Source organism: Echeneis naucrates, chromosome 9 (genome assembly GCF_900963305.1).
Source record: "Echeneis naucrates chromosome 9, fEcheNa1.1, whole genome shotgun sequence".
NCBI lineage: Eukaryota > Metazoa > Chordata > Actinopteri > Carangiformes > Echeneidae > Echeneis > Echeneis naucrates.
Window position 1 is genome coordinate 12,864,245 of NC_042519.1, and position 27,617 is coordinate 12,891,861.

The window sequence follows — 27,617 nt, forward strand, 5'->3', positions numbered from 1 at the left end:
GAAAGACCTGAACTATATTGACAGTGTCATTATTACAGCTTTTCTTTTTATCTTAACTTCAAAATGTAATTTCTAAAATTACATTTTCATTTCTGTCATAATGGATGTGTAATTTGATAAAATAAAACAAATACGGTTTACATTATAGCTTACAGCCACAAAAAAGGAAAAGATTGAACGGATCACCTGGTGTACAATGCCTTAATAAGAGTTAACTTATTTTATACATGCTGTACACTGAAGTGTGTAAAATGCTGTGTTACAGTACCTTTGGTGCCACAGGAGGTGGTTTGGGAACACTGGAGGCTCTGGAATGAGGAAGGAAGGGAGAAAGGACAAGAGTTATTCACAACCACATTTTTTGTATTTTAAAATTTCAACAATGTCTGCTTTTGATATTTAAATATTCATGCTCATGCTCAGATCTTGACTGTTAGCCAACACAGTGCAGATAAAAGTAAACAAACTTTTTCAAAGAGTTTGTTGATATTTATAAAGCCATTCAAAACCACCAAGCCATACTGTAAAAATTTAAGATCTTACTGCAGTTGAGAGAAACTGTGGTTACAGTGAATTGCAACTAAACCTGAGCTCCTAGCAGAGAGCCAACATTGAAGGGCTTCTGTCCTCAGCTATGACAGTCTTACTGTGTTTGTTCAAACTAGAAATTTGATCTGCAAGAGGGGAAATTTGGATCCCTTCCAATGTATGTTTGCTTTAGAAGGCAGCTGCATTTAATATAAACACTTTTATCAATCTAATACTCTTGGTGTTCGATAATCTTAATGCCACTTTGAGCCACGAGCTACCCAAAAGGTCATCTGAGGTACATGCTTGGAACAATCTACTCTTTAAATGCATCCGAGAACAGGCTTCACACTTCCTCCCAATATCAATTTTCTTTAAGCATTCTTTTGACATAAGCATTCAAGAGTGACTTTCTGGCAGAAGTTTTGAAAGCACAAATAAAACTCACAACTTGCTGCAAAATCCATAAAATAGCATTCATTAAAAGTTAGATAAACTTGTAGCAAGAGAAGATGTGTGAATGTCAGCACTCCCACATTCCTGTCAGAGCAGCTCCCTCGACACTTCGTCAGGGAGGTTCATGTCCTTCACCTCACTAAATGTGAACCAACAGCCATGTAGTAGCTGGTAACACATCACTGCAGAGATACAGCTACTTTAACCTGATCCCCATATGATATACAAAACCATCTGGGAAAGTCAGTGGAAACTTTATGTTATAGTTGGGAAGGAAAAAGGAGATACAACCAAGACAACAAGTTGGAGCTGGGGCTTGGAATGCTAGTTAGCATGAAGGTACGTGTCTCTTGATGTCTGTGTAGGAAAGGTTTGAGGACAAAAAGCACTATTACGAATAACAAAACAGTCACAGCGACACATGTTATGTCCCCACTCAAAGGACATAACTGGTCCAAACCACCGTTCAGCCACAGGTTTCTAACCTGCAAGAAATCCACCTGTCTAACAAGGTAATAGTAATACACTAGTCCTTTCCCTCTCTGCCAAAGCTAGTTTCAGTTTCCAAACTATGCGTGTTGTGTTCCTTTGTGTGAGATTTGAGGGTCTGAAATAATAGCAACATCTGTAGCATAAATGGTGTTGTGGCATATCATCCCTGTGTGCTAAAGCACATTACGCTACAGCTATAACTGGAAAGGCCAACATGGAAATCTGTCGGGCCACATGGCAAGGGTCAGAAAAGGATGTCAGCTGAATGAGACAAGAAAACAACCAAATTTAATTCAGGTCTTGTCAGAAGCTTTCTCTGCAATTTAAATAGTCAAAAGTAATTTCAGGCTTCTGAAACAAGTTAACTAATGGTTGAATGAGACACCCTTATGTTACTGGGAACTGCGATGACTGTGGGAAAACTAACTATTCACGTTGATCTTGCTGAAACCTAAGTAGCCATCAGTGTCTAATGATAGCTACTTAGTTTTAAGGATGAAACATTTACACAGTCGCACATTAACACTTCAATAACCAAATAAACCAATTTTGTGAATTGCCAAGAGTAAAATGATATGTCATCATTGCACTGTGATTTACCATCACAGCCAGAACAACCAGACTTCACAGCACATTGAACACTTAACCACTGGAACATTTCTCCGTAACTTACAGTAAATGTGCGAGGGTCAGAGAGTAAGTGGATGCAAATGACAATGACAGTGTTACACTAACTAACTAAACATTTCATACATCCCCTGTCTGCATAACATGAAAATGTTTTTGCAGTTTGTGTGTTTTCTTCTCCCATCAGTTTTTTTAAATTCATAGTAAGGAGCAGGGGCAGGCTAACTGGTGACTCTAAACTGTCTGTAGGTCTGAGTGTGAGTGGTTGTTGGTCTCTGTCTGTCTCTGTGTGTTGGCCCTGTGATGGACTGGTGACCTGTCCAGGGTGAACCCGCCCTCACCCAGAGTGAGCTGGGAGTGGCTCCACCCCCAGAACGGTGGTGGTAGCTATTCTGGTTTTGCCTTGATATCTTACAAGATCAACGTGTGCCCTGGTTACAGTGAGAAGAAAAAACATTTTTGGCCATATTTAATCTACTCCTTTCTGAGTACTGGTCATCAGGATGTGCATGTTATATAAACAAACACATGCTTTCTTAGTTTGTTTGGTCTGATTTTTTGACTCTTCCAAAAACCTATTTTAGGTGCATACATAGCCTTTTATGTAGCAACAGTAGTACTTCCATGGGGTGTCACATTTTTATATTCTGTTTCCACTCCCCTCAGTGGTTCTCCTTCCTTTGTAAAAAAGCAAAAGGAATCTACTGTCAGACCTGCACAGTGTCTAAACGTATGAATGTCTGGAAAATATTTGCATCAACATCTTTTAATCTGGCTACAATTTAATATTGAACTGTGTAAACACGATTAAGGAGAAATCTTCTATGCAGTGGTACACTGTATTCTGTTTTACCGTGCTCCCATAATGCATTGCTTCTTCACCTATTCTCCAATCACTCGAGCCCTCACGGCTGTTCTCGGTTGCGCATTTGTATTTAATCTCTTTGGTCTATTCTTACTCAAGTGAGATCATTGACCAATGTTTCCAGGGCTGCACCCTGACATGCCATTAGTTTCACCAGCAACCAACCAGACACACTGAATCAATACGAGGCTGTTCCGTGTGTGTTAGTTCAGGGGCGGTTTAGGTGACATGGACTGGGATCTGTTAGGAACACCAGTCAAAGCTGAACACACACTGTCTGGATACAATAACAAATCAGGGGACAGATACACAAATTGGCACACACAGCAAAGCTATACATGCCTGCAAGGATTTTATAACCACTCCATGTCTACCTGTGTGTGACTGTGATTGATCAGAAAGAGAGAAAGAAAAAAAAAAAAACTACCCACGAGTGTACCCTGAAAAATTATATGTGCATATACAATAAATGTGTATACAGCGTAGCTCCTCATAGGTCATCTCATTTAAATGCAAACACATAATTATAGTTCAGCAATAAGAGGGTCTTTAATGGATTGTATTGTCGTATGAATGACAGAATTGTTAAAGGTAGAGAACAGTCAAATGAACATACTATACAAACACCCACAAAAGTACACACACTGATGTGTTGTGCAGGGTGTGGTGACAGTGATGTCAGGCATGACAGGTTGGCCCAGGAATGTATACTGGGGCAGTAAGTGTGATAACACAGGCTACAAAAACAAAAACCAGTTTATTAACTTGCCCCTGTGAATAAGCTTTAAATGCAGTTCACATACAGACACACGTTTGTTTGGTCATTTCTATTATTGAAATAATTTGTACCTTTCTGAATATTTTTATGTGTGAAATGTTTAAACTTGCTTGGCCCAGTGAATAAGTTTCTCTAACAAAGCTGTACTGTGGTTCTGTTTGACAATCCTGGTTGGGTTTTCATGAGAAGTGATCTTCTATTAAATGTGCACCTAATTTATCTTTGTGAGACATTTTTGGCATCTCTTCTATAGTTTTGGAATACTCTTGTCCAAAAGAAGTCATACTATTATTATGAAAAATTCAGCTATTTCATATTTATCTTTCTATAATTTTTTATTAATGTATTTTCCCTTCCTTCACTTTATGGAAAGTTTAACTCTGCAGCACAAAATATAGTGATGGGTAAATAATGCATGGAATAAATGTACTTTGAAATTGGATAAGTTCAGTCATGTTTCTTTTTTCTAGAAAACTGAGCAAAAAATGTGAGTATGAAATACAAAATACAAAAGCCTTACTCTGTAAATCATAGCAGAACAGGCACAATTGTAACCCAGGGTCATTAGCTGGAAGCATGGATCTGACTAATAACAAGTCCTTACAATTTTATTTTTCCTTTTTTCACTCCTCTTTCTCAACTTATTACATTTCTGCACCTTTCCCTCAATTAAAATGTAATGTTAATTTTAATCTTTCCCCATTTTTATTCCTGCCTCTCCTGTAGTTTTCTCCTGAAATTAAATCACCCTTTAAACAAAAGTGATAATGAATATTTAAAAAAGCCTTAAAAGCATGCAGTCATCATTCATTAGGGAAGGACACCCTCGGAGCACTTCAGCTTTTTTTTTTTTCTCAATGCTTTATTTGGAGGGGTGGTGGGGTGTAGAATTTGTTTCAGGCTTCTTTTTTGCCCCTCAGTTGTACCTTAAACTGAAACAGACAAAGGAAAAAAAAATAAAAAATGCCAGGGCACCACTAAGAACAGAATGACAAAATCATTGCCACGTGTGGTTCACTACTCCATTGTTTATTAAGTGAGTTTGTGTGCGTGTGAGACAGTTTAGCAAGTCTATAACTGCTGATGTCACCAACTGAACTAACATACCTTTGCTGGTGTGATTAAATCTAAAAACTACTTTGTAATTTATCTGCCAATGTGAGTTTATCTGGAATGGGCCTTTAAATAGATCTGGAATCTGAGCCTGCTAGGTTTATCAGTGCATGCATTCGAAAAGACCACAGATCACAAGTACTGTGAGTACTGTGGGTCTGTGTTTAATGTGTGTGAACCTATGTCTCTTTATCGGTGTGTGTGTGTGTGTGTGTCTGTAAGTGTGGACATTTGTGTGCATATGTGTGATCCTCCCTGTTCCTTATCCACTACCTCCCAGCACTATCTCCACAGAGGCCTTGACAGGCCTTTGACATCACATGAGATCCTAAAAGAACCTCTGACACTGACCAGACCAAAGGAGCAAAATATGTTAAAACCACAATGGTTTCACTACAACAGCACTGCGCAACTCAATTTAATAAACTTTATTTAATTTGCAGTGCAGCATTTGGACATTGCAGTCACAGACAGAGGAAAACTTGAACGTATTTCAACAGTTCAGTCTTCAGTCTTCAGTCCTCAGCCACAGCCTGAGGGCATGAACATGATTTGAATCAACTGTGTTTTGCATTAAAGCTGCACAGCCCTAACCTGACCTAAAGGCCAGCTGTTTAAGCAACATTTTAATTGTCCTTTCATTCCAAAATCTATCAATGTTTTTGGATTACAATTGAAAGGTTTCTTTATACTCTGAGTTACAGCAAAAAAAAGGTAATGAACTAACAGAAATTGTCTAGACATATTCCACCTTAATAAGGTGGCAACAAACACATTTTATTGAAACTATGTAAGAAAAAACACAGCAGTAGACTGGCACCATGAAGAGTCTTAAAAACAGACCATGAGAAGAAACAGACACACTAAGTTCAACCCCACCAGGATAGGAGAAAGGAGGCAATGTCTCCAACAGTCTGTATCAAATCTCCACTCCAGCAGTAAGAGAAAGGTCCAACTACCTGCACATATAACTATGACTAATTTGTCTCCATTAAATAAAGCTTATAAACTACAATTACATGAGAATACAATGTGTGTATGAGTGTGTATAAGTCAAAAAATGGGCGTTGCAACCGAGAATGTAATAACTTTATATATCATACTGAGCTTGTACAATTGGAGGACATTAAAAGTAAATAAAAAGGGCAGAGCTGGTGTTTGAGTGGTTACCACACATACCGCACAATACACAGTATTGCAGCATCCTGGGTTTGGTTCCGGCCCGGGACTTATGCTGCAAGCTCATTCCCCTCTCTCTCTCTCCCTATTTCCTGTCAGCCTCTCCACCACTTACTTGTCAAAACAAAGGCACACAAAGCCCAAAAAGTAAATAACAAGGATGGAAAAGAGAGAAAAAGAAAAATCTGAAGCATGGACATTTTTACAACATCAAAGCTGAAGAGTTACTGTTCTCACATATAGATGGAGCAGCACACCAAACTTCTAAATTATTTTACGAGGCAGAACAGATGAGTTGTTTGGGTGAAGTTAAGGCATCAAATGCTTCATAGGTGCTTTCCAAAGATCATAAAAGTAATTTTATGAAATATATCTAGTTACAGATGTTTTCCTCTTACATAAGAAATGTTCTTCAGCTGTTCAGTTTACTGGTAGTGTCTATCAGTGTAAGTTAGTCTTACTGCCTGCTCTGTCTCTGGAGTCAAGGGGGTGGTAAACCTGTAGATGGAAGATACCAGTGCCCTGTGTTGTCATCTAATTTAAACTTTTACTGCTTGGTTTATCAGCGGACTGGCCAAGAGTAAAAACTGTACTTATAAACAGAGGAGCTCACATGAAGGTGTTCAGAAGGATTTACAGAGACAAGGGCAGGCAAGCACAGGTTGGTGTGCAGTAACAGAGAGCAAAACACAAATACTCCTAAAATACCACAATATTGTTCTCACTACACACCCGATGCATGCTGTGTCTAAAGCACCTTTTCTCATTGCCAATGATTCTTGAACTGATACCTCTTTGCTCACTTTATGGCAACTCCTACACTGAATAATGTCAACACTGTTTTTAAAGGTTTTACGTGAACTTGAATTAACTCACAGCTTCACAAACTGTTGCTGTAGTTTAGCCAGCCAGTTTGCAAAATACATACTACTCAAGTACACAATGCAACCACACATTTATAGGAATCACAAAACTGCCTCACTGCAGCTGATAGACACCATGGAAATCTAAACAAGAACCACACAACGAAAGAGGAGAAACAACAGGCTGATCCCCAGAACAAATCTGGATTTATCAAGGTCGTAATGTCAGTGCTGTCAAACTTATTTGAGTAACACAACACAGCCAAAGCCCATTTGTGATTTCATGAGTCTCACATGAGGATTGCATTGTTTAAAATGTCATTCTTGGGCAGAAGGACTTTAGGAATATCTGCCTTGAAGGCAAACTGTGTACATGCTGGAGCTCTGTGATACTGGGGGGCCCAGACGGGATGACGAGGACATTTGTAAACAGCAACTCTAAGAGGGTCCCAAAAGGGATGAATTAAAGAAGACATTTAAGATTAATGGGCTTTCTGTGGTGCAGTAGAGATCCTGCTCTGAACTATGGACTTAATTAATGTAATTACTGCATCTACACTCATTTACACTGTGTATTCACTGGGAGAATAAATGGCAGAATACTGAAAGGCAAGGGAAAGAAACCAAAATGAGTATCTAATTTGAATGAGAAAGGAAGAGACTTTCAGTCCTGTCTAATATACAACTTCCTTTTTTCCTCTGGCAGCTCACGTTACCCTTTTTAAGGCAGCAAAAACAGAAAACAAGCTAGTCCTCAAGCAGAAGAAAGACAAACGTAAAAAGACAGCACTCCAGCTGGGTCCAGCACTCAGCACTGAGGCAGCTTTCCCATCAAAATGATCCACAGCTGCACCAGGAAGTGCTTTCGATATTCAACATCTGGTCCCAGGTCTAGTGGGAAGTTTATGGATATTGATGGGTGTCAGTTTAACTCAGATTCCCTCACTGATATCCAAAATTTAATGGCTTACATTTATTTTACTTAATTTTTCATCATATGTCCCATGTACAACTTACTGTTTCTGTTTACTTGGCCCATTTCTTGCTTTCTTTCTGTCTGGCTCTCACACACTACCTTCCAGATGTTCTCTGAATGATCAGAGTCAGATATCTTAGAAAGATACGTAACAGTGATACAGCAGTGATCATAAAGCCATCCTGGCTCTGATACTGAACAAATACCTGAAGTTACAGAATTCCATCAGTCTCTTTTCCCCCACTATAAATTCTTAGCATTTTCAACAGATGACTATGAAGAAAGATGGTAAGAAAAAAAACAGAGAGGGAAGACAGTGATAGGACATGATAATGACAAGGTAAACATTATACTAAGTAGAATGGTTATTCAGAAAGTGATGGATTTATTTATTTTTCATCAAATAAAATAGATATGTTCAAAATGACACTTGCTCTTTTAGATTACACCCTCTGTCTGCGTTGAACATGGAGTCACCTGACTATGTATTAAAACCAGGGCAAAAATATACAAGAGTCATTTGGATGAATTTAAACATGTCCCAGCCAACCTGAACTGATTAACACAGCAGCCTGAAAACCAAATGTGAGAACTACGAATGGCAAATTGTGTCTGGGAGTGTGATTTAATTCAAAACATGTTGATTGCAATTTATTATAGAGCCATTTATAACTATAATTAGAAACTTTTTTTTTCTTTTTTAAATTTGGAACATTATGGCTGAGTGTACAGTTTATGTTCTGACTTTGACTTGAAACCTGAAACTCGCTTATAATGATTATAATTTTTCTTCTAATCAGTCCATGATGATTTTTTACTACTCCAGCTGACAATTTGGTTATTGCTCAATAGGGCTGACTGGCGTGAAGATGAGAGCACTTGGCTTAAGGTGAGATATATTTGGCAAATAGCAGAGAAGAATTAAAAGCACTGAGACAGACTAGCTTAACACAGTGTTCTTGGCCTCAGAATATCCATAGGCTTCCTTCATGGACCCCTAATGTTCTTGGGATTTGTATTTTCTTTGGCAAAAACAAGAGACTATAAGAGGACAGGCAGAAACAGGTGTGTTTAGCTGTAGCTGCATACTCATGGTATTAGGATATTATTGGCAAATAGTGCATGCCTAGCCAGACATGGTGCCCATCAGCTTTAGATGATCTTTGGCGAATACTAGGGAGCAGTGAAAGACAGAGACAGGTGAACCCAGTTTAGGACACTTGGCTTTGGAAGATCTTTGGCAAATAACCGAGCTGAGTAAGTGGCAATGGCAGCTGTACAGAGAGTGTTTATCAGAACAGAGGATTGCATAGAGATTGAGTAACACAACACAGATTTCTGCATCTACTGTACAAGCTTTTCACGTTTTAACTAATCAGGCCATTTATATGCTTGTTCAAATAGTGTGTGACACTTTTGTACTTGTTATATAATTTATTTTTTTCCAAATTTTATCAGTAAAAATAAAAATAACCCCTCTATAATCTAAACTGGTAACCGAGTTTAGTCTCAGAATGGCACTTTCCATCATGCATAATGTGAAAGCAGTGCAAAAAAAGTGAGGAGGGGGAGAAACCGTATAGAAATAAAAATCTTTCCATATTTGACTGATCCCCATCAGATTGCAGACCAAATACATTTACCTGATGACAAACATAATATTCATCTACTTAGCTTTACAGAAATTTCACAGCTATCAATGCAGATTTAACATGCAGCACTGTATTAACAGGAAGTTCTATTACCAGTTGGAAAAAAATCTGGGACTGCCCTCAAGATAAAGCAAATGTTGGAGTATTTTTTCAACATAGTCAATCACTGTGGTGAATGTTTTTTTCTATTCATACCTATGAGATATTTTAGATGGATTTGACATTCTTTGCTCTGAAACACTTCAGGCCAAATGTTCACATCTATTTTTGTAAAAGCATGGTCCCTCCAGTTCTTATAAATAAGGAATCCAATTATCTATCCTCTTCAAAGCTAGGCTTGTTTAAACATGCTGTTCTTGTTACATGTAGGTCAGTTCCAAGTAAGCATGACATCCGTACTAGGTTTCATTTCAAAGGGTAAGCTAAAATCGGGCAATAGATCATTTGATTACAGTACCAGTCATGCCTACAAACAGGTAGCTGACCAATACCTCCCATATGTCAAATGATGATGTAAATGATACTTTCTCAAAATTCTTATGTGATGAAAGGCCATTAGTTAGGTATGTGCACACGACCAAATTCAGATTTCATTCTGAGAATAGTTAAACTGATCCAAAATAGGGCAGAAAAAGAATTCAAATTGATACATTTTCAAGGAGAAATTACTATCTCACCAAATACATTTCTATGTAACTATAAATATCCAGTCACTATTACAAACATGTATGAGTTGTATACTTTGAGTTGCACCAGATGAGGGTAAATTGATGCCATCGATGTACACATGTAGAGTGTGCCCCTGTCTTTGTTGGACACACGGTTGTGCATAGGCATCGAGGCAGCATATGCACGTACTACTCAGACATGTCATTGTCTCTATTCATAGAAAACAATGAAAATAAAATGAGAACATACACCTGAACCCTACAGAAACTTCCATTGGTCTACCCCTAGTCAGCCAACTTTCAAAATAAAAAAATAAAAAAAAATCTGACCAACTGCCAATGTGAGACCTCTGTGTGTATATATACTTGCCTATATATGAATGTGTTACCTAGAAGTAAACACTATGATGTACCGTACTCCCTGCAACAAATAAACATCTCCACTATTGTTCTTTGCCCCTTTGCATCTTTCATAGCCACTCCCCACTGACAAGTGCTGAGGTGGGTAAATCTCAACAGATATGTGTGCTTGTGTATGTTGAAGGAGTTTGTAAATCACTGCCACCGCAGTTACAAAACAAAACAAAACAAAACAAAACACAGTAGCAATGAAGATTTCATGTTGTTCTATGACTTGTTATGGGCTGTCCTTGTGGCTTTCTGCATGGCTGCTACCAGATCATGTTATGATAAATACACGTGTGAATTCCACCATGGAGACACTTGGACCAAGAGAAAAGGGCTAGTCAAACACTTTAATTATGCTGGTGGGTGTCTTTTCAACAGGGTGAGATCTCTACTCTGATAAAAAGAGAAGTGGAACCAATTAAGTCATCACAACACAAAAGCAGCCTCAAAACTTTTCTTCTTTGTGTGATCACTTGTTTATTTAAATTATAACTTAATTTCTTTTGCTGTGTACTGTGACGCGATTACATGTGAGCACATTATGGGTGAAAACATTGGGTCAGCTGTGATTCAGTTTGTATCCTTTAACTCTTTCAGTCCACCACACACACACACACACACACACACACACACACACACACACACACACACACACACACACACACACACACACACACACACACACACACACACACACACACACACAGAAGGCACAGTTAAAGCACAGAATAAATAGTTGAAATGAGTAGTTTATCCAAAAATTTATCAAAACATGATTGAATTATACTAATCAGGTACCTTCAGGACAAAATCATCAGCAGGAAGGAGCTGTCCTTCTGCTTTTATTATATCTTCAACACTACCAAGTGTGATGCCATTCTCTTAACTTTTCTCTTCAACCCTGTTTTCAAACTACATTCTCTTTTCATCACCTGTGTCGATTTCTGTCTATCTGTTTTGATAAGCCATTAAGAATTTTATTAATTTCTAATGCAAAAACATCTTAACAATTGCTGGATCCAGGTTTTGTGTGTGTGTGGGTGGGTGTGTGTTCTAGACATGTGTCTGACCGTCAAAATAAAACAGTTGATCTAGCAAACAAGCTAGCGGTTATTTTTATTGGTCTCATCGAAAGGAATTCAGTTGATACTGAAGATAAGAAGTGAAAAATGGTTCATAGAAAATGGAAAATAAATTCCAAACTCAATTGCATTTTTTCACAGCTGTGCATCAGTATTCATAATTAAAGATAACAACCATGAAAGAAACTAAACATGGAACCAGTGATGTTTTGACATTCTTGCCCAGTGCCATCAAGAAGGGCAATCCAGTTTATCTGTCTCTCTTTCATCTCTTTGGCACATTCTTATTTCCATTTGTTTCCCTGGACTTCTTTTAGCTTTTTTCATCCTTCCTCCCCCCATGTCTTTTGTTTCTTTCAGTCTTTCTACTTCAACTGGACACATACTGATATTATTTAAGAGAAAGCAGCAGTGGCTCCAAAGAGTTGTGAAACAAGTTTGTCTTTTAAGAGCTATTATTACCAGAACAATGCAAAGTGCATTCCCAGACAGAAGACAAACTCTCACAAAGACTAAACTCTTAAGTAAAACAATAAACATTTCAGATAACTAACCATTCCCTTTCTGAAGGTGTAGATCCAATTATGAGAGAAGCAAGTATTGATACTATTGAGTTTAGAGATTGAGAAAATATGCTAACACACAGTTAAGTGTGTTAGCCACACTGAACTATTACATTTGATACCATGGATGCTGACCTTTGAAAGCCTACACAATCTTTCAACCACTGCAGTAGTAAGAAGAAGCAAAGCAGCAGACTTACAGCCATGCAAATCAATTTAGACACTACAGTGCTAGACACCTGCTCCTGTAGCTAAATGTAATTCAGATAAAAAGATGTAGGATGTACATGTGAACCGTATAATAGTCATGCTGAAACCAAGTGAAACATTGGTTTCAATTCTTTTCAATTCTTGCATTAAAAAGTCTACCGGAACAATTAAACTATATTGTTAAGTATAAGTAAGAAAATTAATGCTCCTCATCATTTTTGGATTAACTATAAAAGACTGTGGGTTATCTTTGTCAAATTTCTCATGGATCAAAGAAAATGATAAAACCAGTGTTAGAGACAAACCTTGCGCACATCAAAGTAAGAAATCCCTAAATTTTTTGTGAAAACCTGCGTTTTACCACAGGAACCAGTATATCCCACTGCAAATCTAAAGTAGGAGTTTGGAAGAGAATGAGAATATTGAAAATATATGAAAATATGAAAATATTTAAGACACCAAGACCTTCAGTATTCTGCTCATTTAGGTCAAAAGCTGTGAGCTCAGCAGAAATTACACAACATCAAGGTGATCATGTTTCCGTACCTCTTAACTACAGTCTCAGCAATACTTTAAGATGTTTTTACTGTAGAAAGGTAAGCGAGGCAAGTCTCACGCAAAGGTAAATAAATGTTGGTACGTGATGATTCGCCGGTAACCATGGTGTATGTAATCATACACTGATCTGGCTTTGCTTTACAGTTCTGTGGCTCAGTGACAGCTTTTTTTTTTTTTTAACTGGATGGAGAGGTGCTTTGGTGCCAAGATAGTTTGGCCTTCCTTCCATCTGCCATGTACCTCTTAAAAATAATTGTAGCCATTGCAAATCCAGCCATGTGTCAGTTTAAATTTTTCTTCAAGAGACAACTTAACTTTACAGCTTTTCTCTTTGTTGTCCTTTACAGGATAAGACACATCTGCTGCCCATCTCTTCGCCTCATCATCCTTTTATTTGGAAAAGAAATAACAACCTGTCTCCTTTGAAAATAGACATGCACGCAGACACCATGTGGATTGTTAACACATTTCACTGTTATCATTCCCTTTGCTGTCTGACCTAGTGACAAGCCCAATCAAAATCTCTTCAGAGTAAAAATTAAGAGAATCATGTGATTGTAAAAACTACCAGAGACAAGACTAGATTGGTTCTTTCCATTACATTTCTCAACTCATTAAAATGCAGATGCTAACCTTGGCATGACACATTTTGATTATAGCGTAGCTCTAACTAACAGTGCCAATGAATGCAAGCAACAAACAGAGAAACCATGAAACTCAAATCTTGATAACATTCTGGATAAAACACTGGAATTAGTGTCAATCTTGTGGATCTTAAAACATCAGACTAAAGCAGAAATTAGAGCCAGCTCCCCCAAAAGTGGCTGCCTGCCACACAAACTTATTGATATAATACTGCCACTTAATCAACCTAGGCATTACATGTGTTTCCACTAAAGCAGGAATCAAACCCTCACATCTGCCCAGTGCCTGCCACAAATGTAGAGTGAAGCAGAACAGGTAGTCATTTTCAACTACTTCCATTCTTTATGCTAAGCTAAGCTAATCTAATCATCAGCTGGCTATGAAGAATTGTGTATTTTCGCTCTTACATCAACATTGTGTGAAATCTGTGCCAAAAATGTGGATGAAGCACAGGATGTTGAAGCTATTAGTTATCCCTTTATCCACATGTTTTCTGGCAGCTTTAGGGACACAAACTATATAAGCAGATGCAGTGCAATGCAGTTGTTCCATCATATAAATCAAGAACCAGGGCTTGGAACACTTCTCACAAAACTCCTTAAACATATTAAAAGCAATAATTTCCAAAAATCAGTAAGCTTTGTGATGTCTAGTGAATTTGATGAAAAATGTTGTTTTGTGTAATCGAAATTATTTAGAAGGTATTGATCCTATTAATTCGTATGTTTCCTGCAGAAACAATTTTAGTGCATGTTGCCACATATCTTCCAAGTCATTATCAACAATCCTGCTGACTTTTGGTGTCCCACCTATAATGATAAGAGCCCCCACCTTGATAAATAACAAATTTATCAATGACCTTTGGCTGAATGTTTGGATTTGTTTCCCTCATTATAAAATAAGTTCAATCATGGATTTCTTTCACTCTGCTTTTTCCTGCAGTGGGGGCAGACTGTTAGTGTGGGTGGGGTTATAGGAAATGACACTTCACTGCAAATTAAACTTTGAATTTAACCTACTTATTGGCAAAACTGTTTTATACAAAAAGTTTTTGTAGGAAAAATTCAAGCAGGCTTATTTTTTGCTTGTTTGTTTGCCACTGCCATCCTCACCATGTACTGCAGGCTGTGCTCTGCAGGTGCAAGGATGCTACAGTGCATTTGCAAAGATAAAAAAGCAAGCAAACCACTCAGCTTCTACTGTCTATTCTGATTTCATGTTTAGCAAAATAAAATCAGCACATTTCATCTGTGTGAACACCATATACTACAAATCTGCTCATTCTTTCCTGATCTTTTGTCCAAAAACACAAGTCTATGAGCCGTAAATATCTCAGTGTTTGAATAAAGACACACATGACTACAAGTGCTGCCAAAAAAACAGAAAAAAAAAAAAAAAAAAAATCATACCACATTTGAACTATTATTAAGCTACACAACACACGCACAAGCACAAACACACCCAAATAGACACACATTTACACCATGCGTTAAGAGTAACACAACTGCTTGTGATAAATCAGCTCCACTGTAGAACAGGATTCCACAAAATAGTGAGCAGAGGGCCATGGGGAAAAGGGGGTGGTCCACATGTGTGATGCTCTCCTTGTGGTTTCCTCTTTACTTCAGGGAATGGGAGATCAGCAAAATGAATGGTCCTGCCATGTGTTACAGTTGGGATTAACTCCTACAACAACACTGAACATCTGTCTGACTGCAGGATTTCTGGAGTTGAAAGGAGAAGCATGTCCCTTAAATCTGATGCCGCGATTCGTTGTTTTGGAAGGTTTTAAAAAGGAGTTTTGTTGATTAATGGCTACCAACTCACATTCACACATTAAATCGTTGTAAGGTGAAGCAACTTGGTTAGACACACATGCACACACTTTGAGTAATCACTTACTTCTGCAGGGTGAGGCTGAGATTGTCAGCACAGCTTTTGATCTTATTCTGGGCCTCCAGGTGGTTCATGCCATCAGTGGTGATGCCATCAATGGACAAAACCATGTCACCAACAGCAACACCAGCTTTAGCTGCCTTTCCACCATTCGTCAGCTGCAAAAACCACAAACATCTTAAATTATCACCAGCAACATCACAGTCAGTTAAGGGTGAGTCAAGGTGATGTCACAAGTTCACATTCACTCTGTATTTATCACAAGATTTATGAACTCATTTCATTGCGTACATATTTTAGCAAGTATAACGAAAGACTTGCATTTTTACCACATGATGGTGATTCTACTATATATTCACTGATGATTTTTTTCATAGCATGAGCATTCCTCTTTAAGTCACTTTTGCTGTCTTTTTTGGCTTGGTGCGATGCTGGGCTTACAGCTTGTCAAAGAAATCAGAAATATTGAAAAGGTGTCACACTGTGAGAAATAGATCACTGCAAAAGGATTAGGATTATATCAAATATTTCCATTAGTCTATAGTGTAGCCAACTCTTTCCATGAAAGCTGTCCAATTAAAATGAAGACATTGCTTTCTTTTATCAACATGCACTATTTAGAGCCAGATTTAGGAAACGGCGTAGGGAAGGAAACAGTGTAACCTCTGAGTTACACTACAGCCGTTTTGTAATGTCAGCATGTCCTCACACACACTTTACTGTTGGGATAAAGATCAAGCCAAATGAATCTAGTTCTCGTAAAAAGTAATTATGCCATTATTCTATGTACAAAATGCTGTTAAAAAGTTGACAAATGCTTAATGGGACACTTCATGCTGGAGACCCACACCAGTTTATGGCCTTTGTGGAAAACACAATAACAACCCAGACATCTCTCAGTTGGTACTCATAAAAAATTAAATATGTATACACTGTACACTCGTCTCTGGTTTTTAGGGTTTTCCATGATTTTTGAGAGCTGCTTTTAAAATCAGCATCTAAACAAAATGTAATTACTGCACTTCCACAGGAAGCCAGCTAATTTGAAACAGATTTAAGCCACACCAAAGAAATCATGTTGAACCGCAAGCCTGGTATTTAATGCAAACCCTGCTGTTCAGCATGGCTTCAGCATGCTCAAATACTGTACTATATCAATTCTCATCTTGCAGTTAAGTTAAATAGATAATTGTGCTATTCAATTATGCAATTACACAATTTTGAAGTCATAGCTTGCAGTGTTGTACATTTATGAGCTATGCTCCAAATATTTTGTAAACAAGTGTTGGGGGAACAGCTGCGAGGCAACTAAGCATTTAACAGGCACATAAATTAGCTAGATAGGCCAAAATAAAATGTAATTAGATTAAATTTAAAATGACGTGTTCTCTATTTTGGTTAATTGTGATATAACTCTGATTCGCTATTACAAATGTGGATTTATTGTGACAGAAATGATACTTGTACATATCAGTGGCGTTTTAAGGAAAAGTGAAAACTGGCACATTTTTTTGAGGGGGTAGAACACTGTGATGGCTAGAGTGGTATATTAGTCAGTCTTATCAGTAGACTGAGGCGGGGTGGTGACAAATTTGAAAATGTGTGTCTAATGTTACACTCTCCTTTTCCATGACGCGAAAGGACTGTATATGGTGAACAACGTGAACGTATTACTTTAACAACTTCTTCTCGTAACAAAGATTGATATCCAATGAACATTTAGCCAATGTGTAAGAAACACATCAGATCATCAGAACAACTTGGTTTAGCCTGTTTATTTCATTGTTAATAAAATGTGACACCTGGTTATTGTTTATTGTTATTAGACAACAAAAGCACCTTGCAGCTGGAGTTCTGATCATTTTAGGTTGCACACAAGGTCCACGTGTGTCAAAGGGGAGTGAGGTCACCTGTTTACTTTGACACCATGAAAAGAGATCTCACAGACCACTTCCCTGAACTCACATATGCTCACAGAAGACACTGTTGTGGTTGCTCTTGCTATATATTGGCTTTTACCCTGAACTTTGCATAACTTACCTACCACATAACACTTCAAGCGTAGCAGTTAATTTGGTAACTGTAAGAAAATGTGTTTCTGCTGAATAGGAAGAGTAACAAGGGTTTATAATGAGAGACATCTTTGGTGTGTTACATCCACCCTGTGTGTCCATTTCCTTTCCCTCTATATTTGTCCCTCACCCACATCACCCCCCCCCCCACACACACACACACACACACACAGACAGACAGACACAGGCAGGGCTAATAAAAGAGGCTCTGCACCCGGATTAGTGTTAAAGCTCTGTGGCCCCAACCTTTTATAGTCATATTAGGCTAACACACGCAACATCACTTACCACCACTCACAACCACAAAGGGCAGGAAGAAGAGGGTAATAAAGGATCGCCTTGACATTGCTAAAAATTTTGTGGATGAAAAGTAAGAGAGAAAGAGAAGGAAAGGAGGACAAAGCTGCTATGTACTGTGGGCTCTTTTTTCTCTAGATTTTGACCCATTTCCAAGGGTGTGTTCATGCTAACCACTTTGGCACTATCATCGACCATACTCTCACCACAAAATGTTCACTTATACATTTTCCCCAATTAGTGCTCCATCCCTGCCCCCTACCCACAGAAATGCTACCTCCTCCACATATGTAGAGGAACACTCAGCTGAACTCATAAAACACTGCTCTGTTTCTCTTTGCATCAAAGTCAACTGTATCCACACGTGGGAGTTCAACTGATTTTGAACAAGACAACATATATAAGCAAAGATGAAAAACTGTTTTGATTGGTATTGTAAGTAATTAATCTGTATTTAATGTTTTGATTCAATGTAAGTATGAAGGAATTGTTATTTTTGTAAGGATATCTGTTTCCAAAAGAAAACATGTGCTTTCAATCACTTTGATTAAAAAGATTTCAGAACTCAAAGTTGTTTTAATTTTCATATCAAAGAGAAAGCGACAAATCATTGGTAAATCTGAAACAGAAAACAAAGTAATCTGCCAATGACAGCAATCATGCACTTAAATTTTCCCAGGGTTTTGATGATTTTTTTTATTTTTTTCTTCCTATGTGACCGAAAACAACAGTTTTACCACAATGCAGGAATTACACACACAACAAGCAAACTCTCATACATCAGCTGAGCACTGCTTTGAAAGTGCGTTATTATACTAATCATCCACCACTAGCACACTTAAAGAGAAAAAACAAATAGATGAGCAAAGTAATTATTTTAAATATAAATTAAAACAGGCATTTCCCTTCATCTCAGCCCCTTCAGATTGTGACTTTTGCACAATTTGAAATCAGACTAATGAGAACATTAGTCATGAGAACAAAGCCTGTACAAACTGTAAAGGTGGAATATGTAATTTAAAAGGATGTACTAATAACAGTCACACTGAACCTGCAGTGGCATTTAGACAGCAGGAAGCCATTTTCCACTAACAAGTTGTACACCAACAACGCAAAAAACAAGAGGTTTTCATAATTTCCTGTCACTACCTCTGTGAAAAATTCCCCTCCATCATTTCATATTCATGTAGAAATCAAAGGGTCAATACTTGTGCCATCACTTATTCAAAAAGAATGAGGAGAGCACATGCAGCATGTTAAAGTCTTTGCATATGAACTTGCCGTTGTGCTTCCAACTATGTCAGGTTCCAACACATATGCTGTCTGATTTAAGTGCTTTGGAAAAAAAAAAAAAAATCCACATACAGCAAAAAAGGTTTACTGGAGTGCTGCAACAGGGTCTGTTTTGAGCATAGCACTGACCAGTTTAAGTGCTTTGAATAAAGCCTCCTTTAAGCACAAGAAGTGACAGAGATGGCAGGCAGATGGTTCATATCACGCTATGACTGAAAAGCTGAGAGCAGGAGGCAGAATTGCCTCACTAACAGCTCCACAAAAGCTACTTCCATCACAGTGAAAACCTGAGACAGAACTTACAGTACAAGTATAACAATTTCATACACCAACATAAAACAGAGAGGAATTCATAGAGACTCTAGAGATCATATTCTTTATAAAATAAGCAGAGCACCAACTGCCAGTTAGAATCAATATAATGTTGTACGAACGTTTTTAAAGGCACTCTACCCACTAGTGGCTCTTTCTAAATGACTCAACAGTCATGTAACAGAATATGGCTACAATGTGTTAGCACACACGTCTGTATACTTAGCCATACACAGCCCTAATTGGGGAACATGCTCTCAGTCTAATGGAAGCATCTGAAAATTTTTTATTTCCCAAAAGCTTTCATTGCAGTAGTGTCTAAAAATCACTACATGACTTGTGTCAATATATGTCAATATGCCAATATGTTAATTACAGTTAATGGTACAATTTGCAGAAATATGTCCGAACTAAATATGATGGGATCACCTGGGTAATAATACTGCTCCACCGTACTATTAACAGTCAAAAAACTCACTCACTGGCGATACACACGAGACCTGTTTAAACAAATTCACATAATATTACTTTTCTATGGAAATATTAACTGCTGAACTAAAGGTGAACAAGCTGCTATTCAAGACCCAAGTCAATGATGTGATTGTCAAGGTGCTAAGAGACTGAACATTGGCAAGGCCAGTTAACACATGTAGGAATACAGCCATATGAACACAAGAGCAAATGAGAGTGCTATGAAAGGGGAAAAAAAAAAAAAAAAATAGAGTTGCGTTCCTTGGTGCAGGAAATAAGGAAGTAAGAAGTAAGACCTCAGCATTTAGACAGGCATGAGTATCAGAGGGTTTCTAGTCGTGGTTGATGGAAAATACCTAATTAAAAAAATTGAGGAACCATCAATTGGAACAAGATCCTTAAAGATGCAATTGCAAACCAAAATAACAGGGAAGAAACAAGAACCCTTTAATTCTTCCTAATGTCAAGGTCTGGTTGTATCAATTTAGCTTTTGTTTTTGTTCTATCTGATAATTCCTGTTTTATTTTGAAATGTTTTTTCTATTCCCCACATCCTGTCAATTTTCTTCTTGTATGAATGTCTGTCTTTCCCTAATGTGATGCGCCTCTTTCTCATTGGTATCCTACAAAATAACATTTGTTAATCTTGTTTAAAGCTTGATGAAATTAAACATCAGTTTTGTCTGATATTCTGCCATTAGCTATACAGTATAACAGGAAAAAGGACACTTACTGTTCTTCCATTAACCATTTGTTTTTACTTATCCACAAACAAAGCAGCCTTATTTATTTCAGTCTTTTTTTCAACCAAATATTATTAGGAATACACATGATCTCAGACGTTAGGCCAGTATCCTGACAGGAAAGCAGGGGAGAGATGGCAGGCTTTGCAACTACTGTGGAAAATACATTATGGCTGCTTTAAACAATAGGGTATTTAACTCTCTTCATTGTGAATTCACTGAAGCACATGTTATGACCTGGCTGTGCTTGTCTGCCAGGGTTATAAAAATTTCTGGCATGAAGACTGTTCATTCCAGTTACACTAAAATATCAATCTTCTTAAATGTGTCCTTGAAGAAATAAAATGCCCAGGTATGTTCCTTACCACATCTTTTTAAGATTTATTCTTATCTTATTATTATATAAACTGACCACTGGCAGAGTGATGTGATGAAATGTTTTATAAAATCTAGTTTCTATCTAAAATACTATTTTGAAGCATACTATCAAGTGCTGTTAGTTTAAAAAATCTTGGGCAAAGTAAATCAATCTTGTCATCACTGTTACAAATGTGACCCTGTCTAAATATTGTCAATGCTATTGGCTCTTTAAAGTATAAGGTGTCATTGTCATTTCATTAGTTGTATTATCAGCTTGTCCAACACTGATTGGGTTTTTACAATGGATTAGTCAGTCCATTACCGGTGGACGCAGACATGCCAACTAAAGTAATGAGAATATTCACAAAAAATAATCCTTACCTTTTCTCTCAATTCATCATTGGTATAAATGTTGCACACCAACTGTACCATCTCAAAAAGGCATGATAACTATCACTGCTGTGAACTCAGAAGTTTAGTGTGTTGCATTGTCCAAACACAACAAGTCTCCCTGAACTAGCATACATACATGAGCACTGACAGATTGATTTGTGAGAGAGGAAATGATAAGTTGTTGACTTTGGCTCTAGAATTATTTCACTAAGGAAGAAAAGATACACAAAGGGAAACAAGGGAATTGTTTGATTAAGATAGATTAGGTGTAAGTATTATTAAGTCATATGGAGGGGCTGTCAACGGGCTCTGACTCTATGGAATGAAAGGTCAGGCAAGGCAAGTCTAGGGAAATGTATTTGTATAGCACATTTTCAGGCAGAGACCCTTCAAACTATTTAACAGCAACATACACATTAATATAGAAGTAAAAAGCACAATAAAAAACAGTAAAAGGGCAATATGAATATATAACATTATCTATTTGGAGTACACGAATAATACTAATGAAAAATAGCTGATTTGATATCTAATGGGAGCTGGTTTACAGCAGTGGCAAGTATAGTGGCTAAAAGATACTTCACTCCTAGTTTCAACTCTGTATGACTTGCTGACCAGCTCATAAAGTTGTTCAATACACACTGGACTTATATACAACATTTTACTAACATATTTCAGGCCCAGACAATACTACAAAATGTGACAAATGAAGAAATAATTTGAGTCCTATGTTCCACTTTCTTGGTTTAAGTCACAAAGACAGAAACACAATTCAGCACAAGATTTAGTTGTCTAACATTCTTAAGCGGTGAACAAGTTGGGAAAGCATTGTTGCACCAAAACCAATGGGAGCAGCCTTGCAATAGTAACTCTGGAGGAACACTTTTCTTGAAGACTTGGTTCTCTAAACTCTACCTCAGCTATGTTTTCAAAATGTCAAGTTTTGATGTGATCACCAAATCGTAACTCTCCTTGCATGGATACAAGTGTTTAATGCAGTAGACTCCAGAGCAACCGCTTGCCTTTTTGCCCAAAGTACATGTAAATAAATGTGTGTGTTGTCTGCATGGCCAGGAGGTAGAATATACAGACTAAACAAAAGGGGCCCAAGAATGAATGCTTGTGGGACTGTACATGGCTTCGCGGTTTTCAACAGTTTTACACCTAACTTTGTCAGACAATGTCCATCTACTTTAAAATGATTTCTACATTGCAGGAGTATCAGAATGCCTGGTCATAAGTTCCCTGATCAGATCCTGCAGCAGTGGAGCAAATCTGTTCTCATGTTGCACATTTAGTTCTTAGAAAATTTTGTTCCTGATTTTCCATTTTGCAGCTGTCCACCTATCCTTTTCTGTACAGCTGTTCAAGATGATAATAATTCAGGAAAGCCACTCACATCACAAATCTCTGGGCACTAGGTTCTGTCCACTACTTGTTCTCCTTTTTTCCCAGGGAAAAAGCTACTCTTTTGGTGTTGCTCCAAGATAGATGCAGAGAGGAATGTTGTTTTAACACTTACGCCTACTTTTACCTCAAGCTGCTGGTGTCTGTACTGTAATAAATCATGAAGAGCAAAGGCTAAATAAAAGTTTGCTGAATCACTGGTTTGATATCCATTCAGTGACAAAATGTGAGCATCAGGATGAGCGCTGTCAGATGAGGAAATAGAAGCAGGGGCAGGGTGAGCTGAACGGACAGATACTATGTATAGAACTAAACAGAATTTGAAATCGACTAATGTCTGTGGTCAGTTGTTTTCATCAGCTGTTGGAAAGAGCCTCTGGGGAGGCAGAGGCAACCATCACTGGTGCAGTTCCTGGAACAGCATTCTTCCATGAGGTTTTAATATAGAATAACTGTCAATGCATTTCGCTATAGTCATTGTTAACAGAACTTCCAATATAGTTCTGTAAAAGTTCACATTATGGGCAAAGTTAAGAGTATTCATCATTAAATCTGAGGCTAAACAATCATAACAAGTAAAACTGATATTTTACACATTACTGCTATAAACACACGTTTGATGCAGACAAAATGAAATAAATGAAAGAGATAGTAGGCCTAAGCAATGACTCAGATTTATTTCACACACAACTGGATGTCCAATTTTTTTTTTTTTTTTTTTTTTACTTAACTGACAAAGAAATTAATCAAAACAAGTTCTGCTTATACTTTGTTTTTACTTTCCGTTTCCTTTCAGGTTGAAGTGGCACAGTGTAAAAATTTCTTGTTTTTCATTTAACAATTTCTCACAAAGTCTTGCCTGCCATTTTTGTCAAAGTGTAGTTGCTTGAAATAGCTGCTTAGTGTAGTAACCCAGCAAATGCAATCTACTGTCCTTTTTTTAAGATGAACTTTGTACTTATCTTGCTTTTACTGTGTTTAAACCATTTATGTCCCGTTAAACTTTGTTTTGTTCCTACATGTCAACCTTTCATAAACCATGTTAAGTACCTTTAAACCCTTAAGGTTCCCTTTAAATTGTGGTGTTTTACTGTAAATGCCTCCCTTTGACTGTGGGCCCACTGACACACAGAAGAAAGCAACAAAATGGGAAGGCACTGAATGAACAAACCCGAGCTACAGCACGTGCTGACCAAATGAAGATGAAGTTACTTAACGCTGGCCGAGCAAATACAAATGCTGAATACTCACAACATCAGCAGAGCTGTCTGCACGATGGTGGAGTGAGCAGGCTGGTCGACAGAAGAGTCCTCTTTAAAGCTTTCACCTGTCTGGGCTGACCCAAAGTACATCCCCAACCTCCATAACTCACCTGCCGGGTCTGCGCACGTCACTTAGCTAGTTAGCTGCAACGGTCAGTGACAGCAACTCCTGCGTCTGTTATTGAAACAGATTCAAATTCTCACCGACTAGTTTTGCGCTATAATGTATACAACAAATTAACAGGCAAACGTCAGTTTTTGCCTCTTTTAATCAAACTGCGTTTTTCTTCACTCGCTCATACACGGCGCACCGCAAAGACAACCGTTGCCCCTCAGCCAATCACAGTCCGGAAAAAATAATAGAACGATTAATCAACCAATCATATATGGGGACAAAACCGTAAGTTAGGTTGCACAGTTAACGCCAACCTGCACATTTAAGGTGGTAAATATGTTAACACAGTATTGAATATGTTATTACTGACATCAACATGTTTGTATTTTGTAGTATGAAAAGGATTGTAGCTACTATCACCTAGAGTTGGACAAAAAAAAGAATGTACTGATCTGAGAGCATTTTGTCTCCACAATGGGGCCGGTGCTGGGAGCTGACCCGTGAAAAGATGTCTATTCTTAGAGCCTAATGCATCTATTCCCCTGTGCTACCTCCCCTTAGATTATTTTAGCAGTGGGTCTCGTAAAAGGGTTGCCCTTGGATATGTTTAAATATTGATTCACTGATTGTAAATTTAACTATGACTAGCGGGATGCTATTCTTTGCCTCTACACATGAGAGGCCTTGTTCATGAAAACCTTTTGATCAGTGAAATAGATTTTACCACAAATGGTTTAATGAGAATTAAAAGCAATTTCACTGCAGCTGCCGGTAACTTTCAAAGCCAACTGTGTATGTTTTCAACAGAAAAATCAATCCAGTGGTTGCCTCATACACTAAGCATGACATGACAGAGACAAAAGATGTTCAGAGAATCCTACAAATAAAATTAACTAGCTTTTATTTCCGTATATGAACCTATCCACAGCCCCTTCAGTGTCACCTAAACTGATGTTCTTACATATTAACCCATATTAATCTGTACAGAAGACAGTGAAACTATCTAGCTTTTTCTCTGCATGCTTCCTTATGTGTCCCTCTAATAATGGATAAAAGTCTTTGGAAAATCCTGATGAACCTATTCAGGATTGGTTTAAGATACTACAGGGTAAGGATAAATGTAAAGACAATGAAAATTCAGCAACCCTTCTCTTTCATGCTGTCTGCTTTTATTAAAATAGCTCAATAATTAGAGTTGTGGTTAAAAATACTCAACCTATGATGCGATACTGGTATAATTCAGCAATACCATTGGTGAATCTTGTGCTATAAATGAACCATAGAATATTCACATACACATACAAATCTTGGCAACAACAACATTTAACTAAACTGTGGTAACTGTGGTTTTCTAATAGTCCCTACTTTCTGGTTCCTTCTTAGAACCAACTCTATGATTAAACTGGCAGAGCAATCTTTTTGTATAATTTTGTTTTCATGTGTGTGCCCCATGATTTCTGACATGCATGTGTATTAGTGTGTATGTGTCAGAGAAAACACAGCTTTTCATTACTATTATAGTAGTAGCGAGTCATATGTTATATAGCATGCAAGAGCCAATTGCAGACAGAAATACTGTACAGTGTTTTTTACTTGGAAAAACCTAGGAAAGTTTTTGCACTTTTTGTGCAATTGTAAGTAAATTCTACAAGGGTGATCATCCAGTACACTTTACTTGTAGAAATGAGTTTCATTTATTAGCAAACCTCAGGTAATCTACTGATGATTATTAATATGTCATTGAATTTTACTTTAGTTCTTTTTAAGTTTTACTTAGACTCTGGATGCATCAAACTGAAAAATCTCAGCTGAAACCAATGGGTTTTCAAGGTCATTTGTAAATACTTTTTCACACTTTTATTTATGGACTATATTTAAGTAACATTTACACAATATTTTACATATTTTTTCTGCAGTTTAAAAAGCCTAAATTTGTTCTTTGTTTGTTGTTTATTGAAACAGTGACCTTTAAAAAATGAGACAACTTTTTAATTTAACAACACCTTTATTTTTCTTAAGTGATAAAACATCTGTTCACAACTATATGAATATCACTAGAATAGACATAACATCAGATTGTCCTTTCAGCTTTTCTATACATTACATTTTGTGCAGCAACACATAACTTCACAATTCAAAATATATACTGCTTCATTTTAATTTGAAATACTATGTATGTTCTGTGATGTAGGTAAACCTCTTACAACTTAAGAAGTACAAAGCACGACACACATTTTTTTTACCTGAATAGCCAGAGGTCTTTGCTTGTGATACAGCTTGATGTAGTTGCTGTTTGAGAGGGCACTGTGTCAACTGTAGGCAGTTCTTGCTTTGATCTTAAGGAAGAAAACACAAAGACAAAATAATAAATTAAAATTACAGAATCATGCAACCAAAATAAACTGTACCACTGTCTGGTTTGACAGTGGTACAGTTTTACCACTGTCAAACCAGACCAGTCGTATTTTTATTTTTATAATATGCTGTCAAAATATTTTAAAATATTGCTCTGATCTAAAAAATTACACAAATTTCATACAGAATCTGAACTGTTTCCAAATATGTTCAATCTTAAATTAATCCTGCATTTGTGCCACTGTGATTCTGCCCCTGTCCTCAAAAAAGCAGTGGAGCACTGCTGGTCTAGATTCGTTGAGAGTCAGTCATATGCATTAAGAATAATGCAGAATCAAAATGTAAATAGTGTAAACGGAATCAGAAAAGAGCAATGAGGCTTCATATCAAAGTATGAGTAAAATATAAATGAGGGAATTACAAATAAAGGCCTCCAAATAAGGTGACCGTCCTAAGGAAGTATGTGGAAGCAAATTACCTATAGCCCTATTAAATCTGTTTTATTTTTTTCCATATTCTTTTTTTTCTTTTTCGGTTTTTAATTTTTGAGAATTCTGTTTTCAGCATTTTACCCAAATTTAATCGTGAGACTGTGATTTAAATGATGAAATATAGATAATCTGCTCAGTTATAAATGAAAACTTGAATGCTTCCATAAATTTAAGCAAAAGCATAACATTAAAACTAAATATACATTCCAATATCAAATCCACTGTAAACCTTTTAATTCCTTCTATCCCCATGCTCTTTGGTTTTCCACCAATTACTGACATCTCCCTTGAAGTACATAATAATCAACCTCTTCGTGTTGAGTGTTCAGCTCAGTGAGTGACTCTAACTTAGCACTCAGACGGCCGCTTTTACAGGTCCAGTCTAGTCTCTCTCTCAAAATTGATTTGTGGGCAACTAGACTTGTATTTGTATTTGACCAAGACAGTGGAAAAAGATCCAGGTACTTAACCTCTGTGGGTATGTTCA

General features: G+C 37.3%; 1 protein-coding gene across 6 annotated transcripts in view; it reads right to left on the reverse strand.

Moving 5' to 3' along the window:
* Nucleotides 1–27,617, reverse strand: part of pdlim5a (PDZ and LIM domain 5a) — a 56,355-nt gene that overhangs the window by 24,314 nt on the left and 4,424 nt on the right. For 4 of the 6 annotated variants that reach the window (XM_029510226.1, XM_029510230.1, XM_029510232.1 and 1 more), the window contains exons 3-4: nucleotides 15,566–15,717; nucleotides 269–308 (exon numbers count right to left, since the gene is read on the reverse strand). In XM_029510226.1, the coding sequence (XP_029366086.1) occupies nucleotides 269–308; nucleotides 15,566–15,717 (192 nt within the window). Of the gene's footprint in view, nucleotides 1–268; nucleotides 309–15,565; nucleotides 15,718–26,527; nucleotides 26,621–27,617 lie in introns of all 6 variants that reach the window. The other 2 variants (XM_029510227.1, XM_029510228.1) reach the window with 1 other exon arrangement.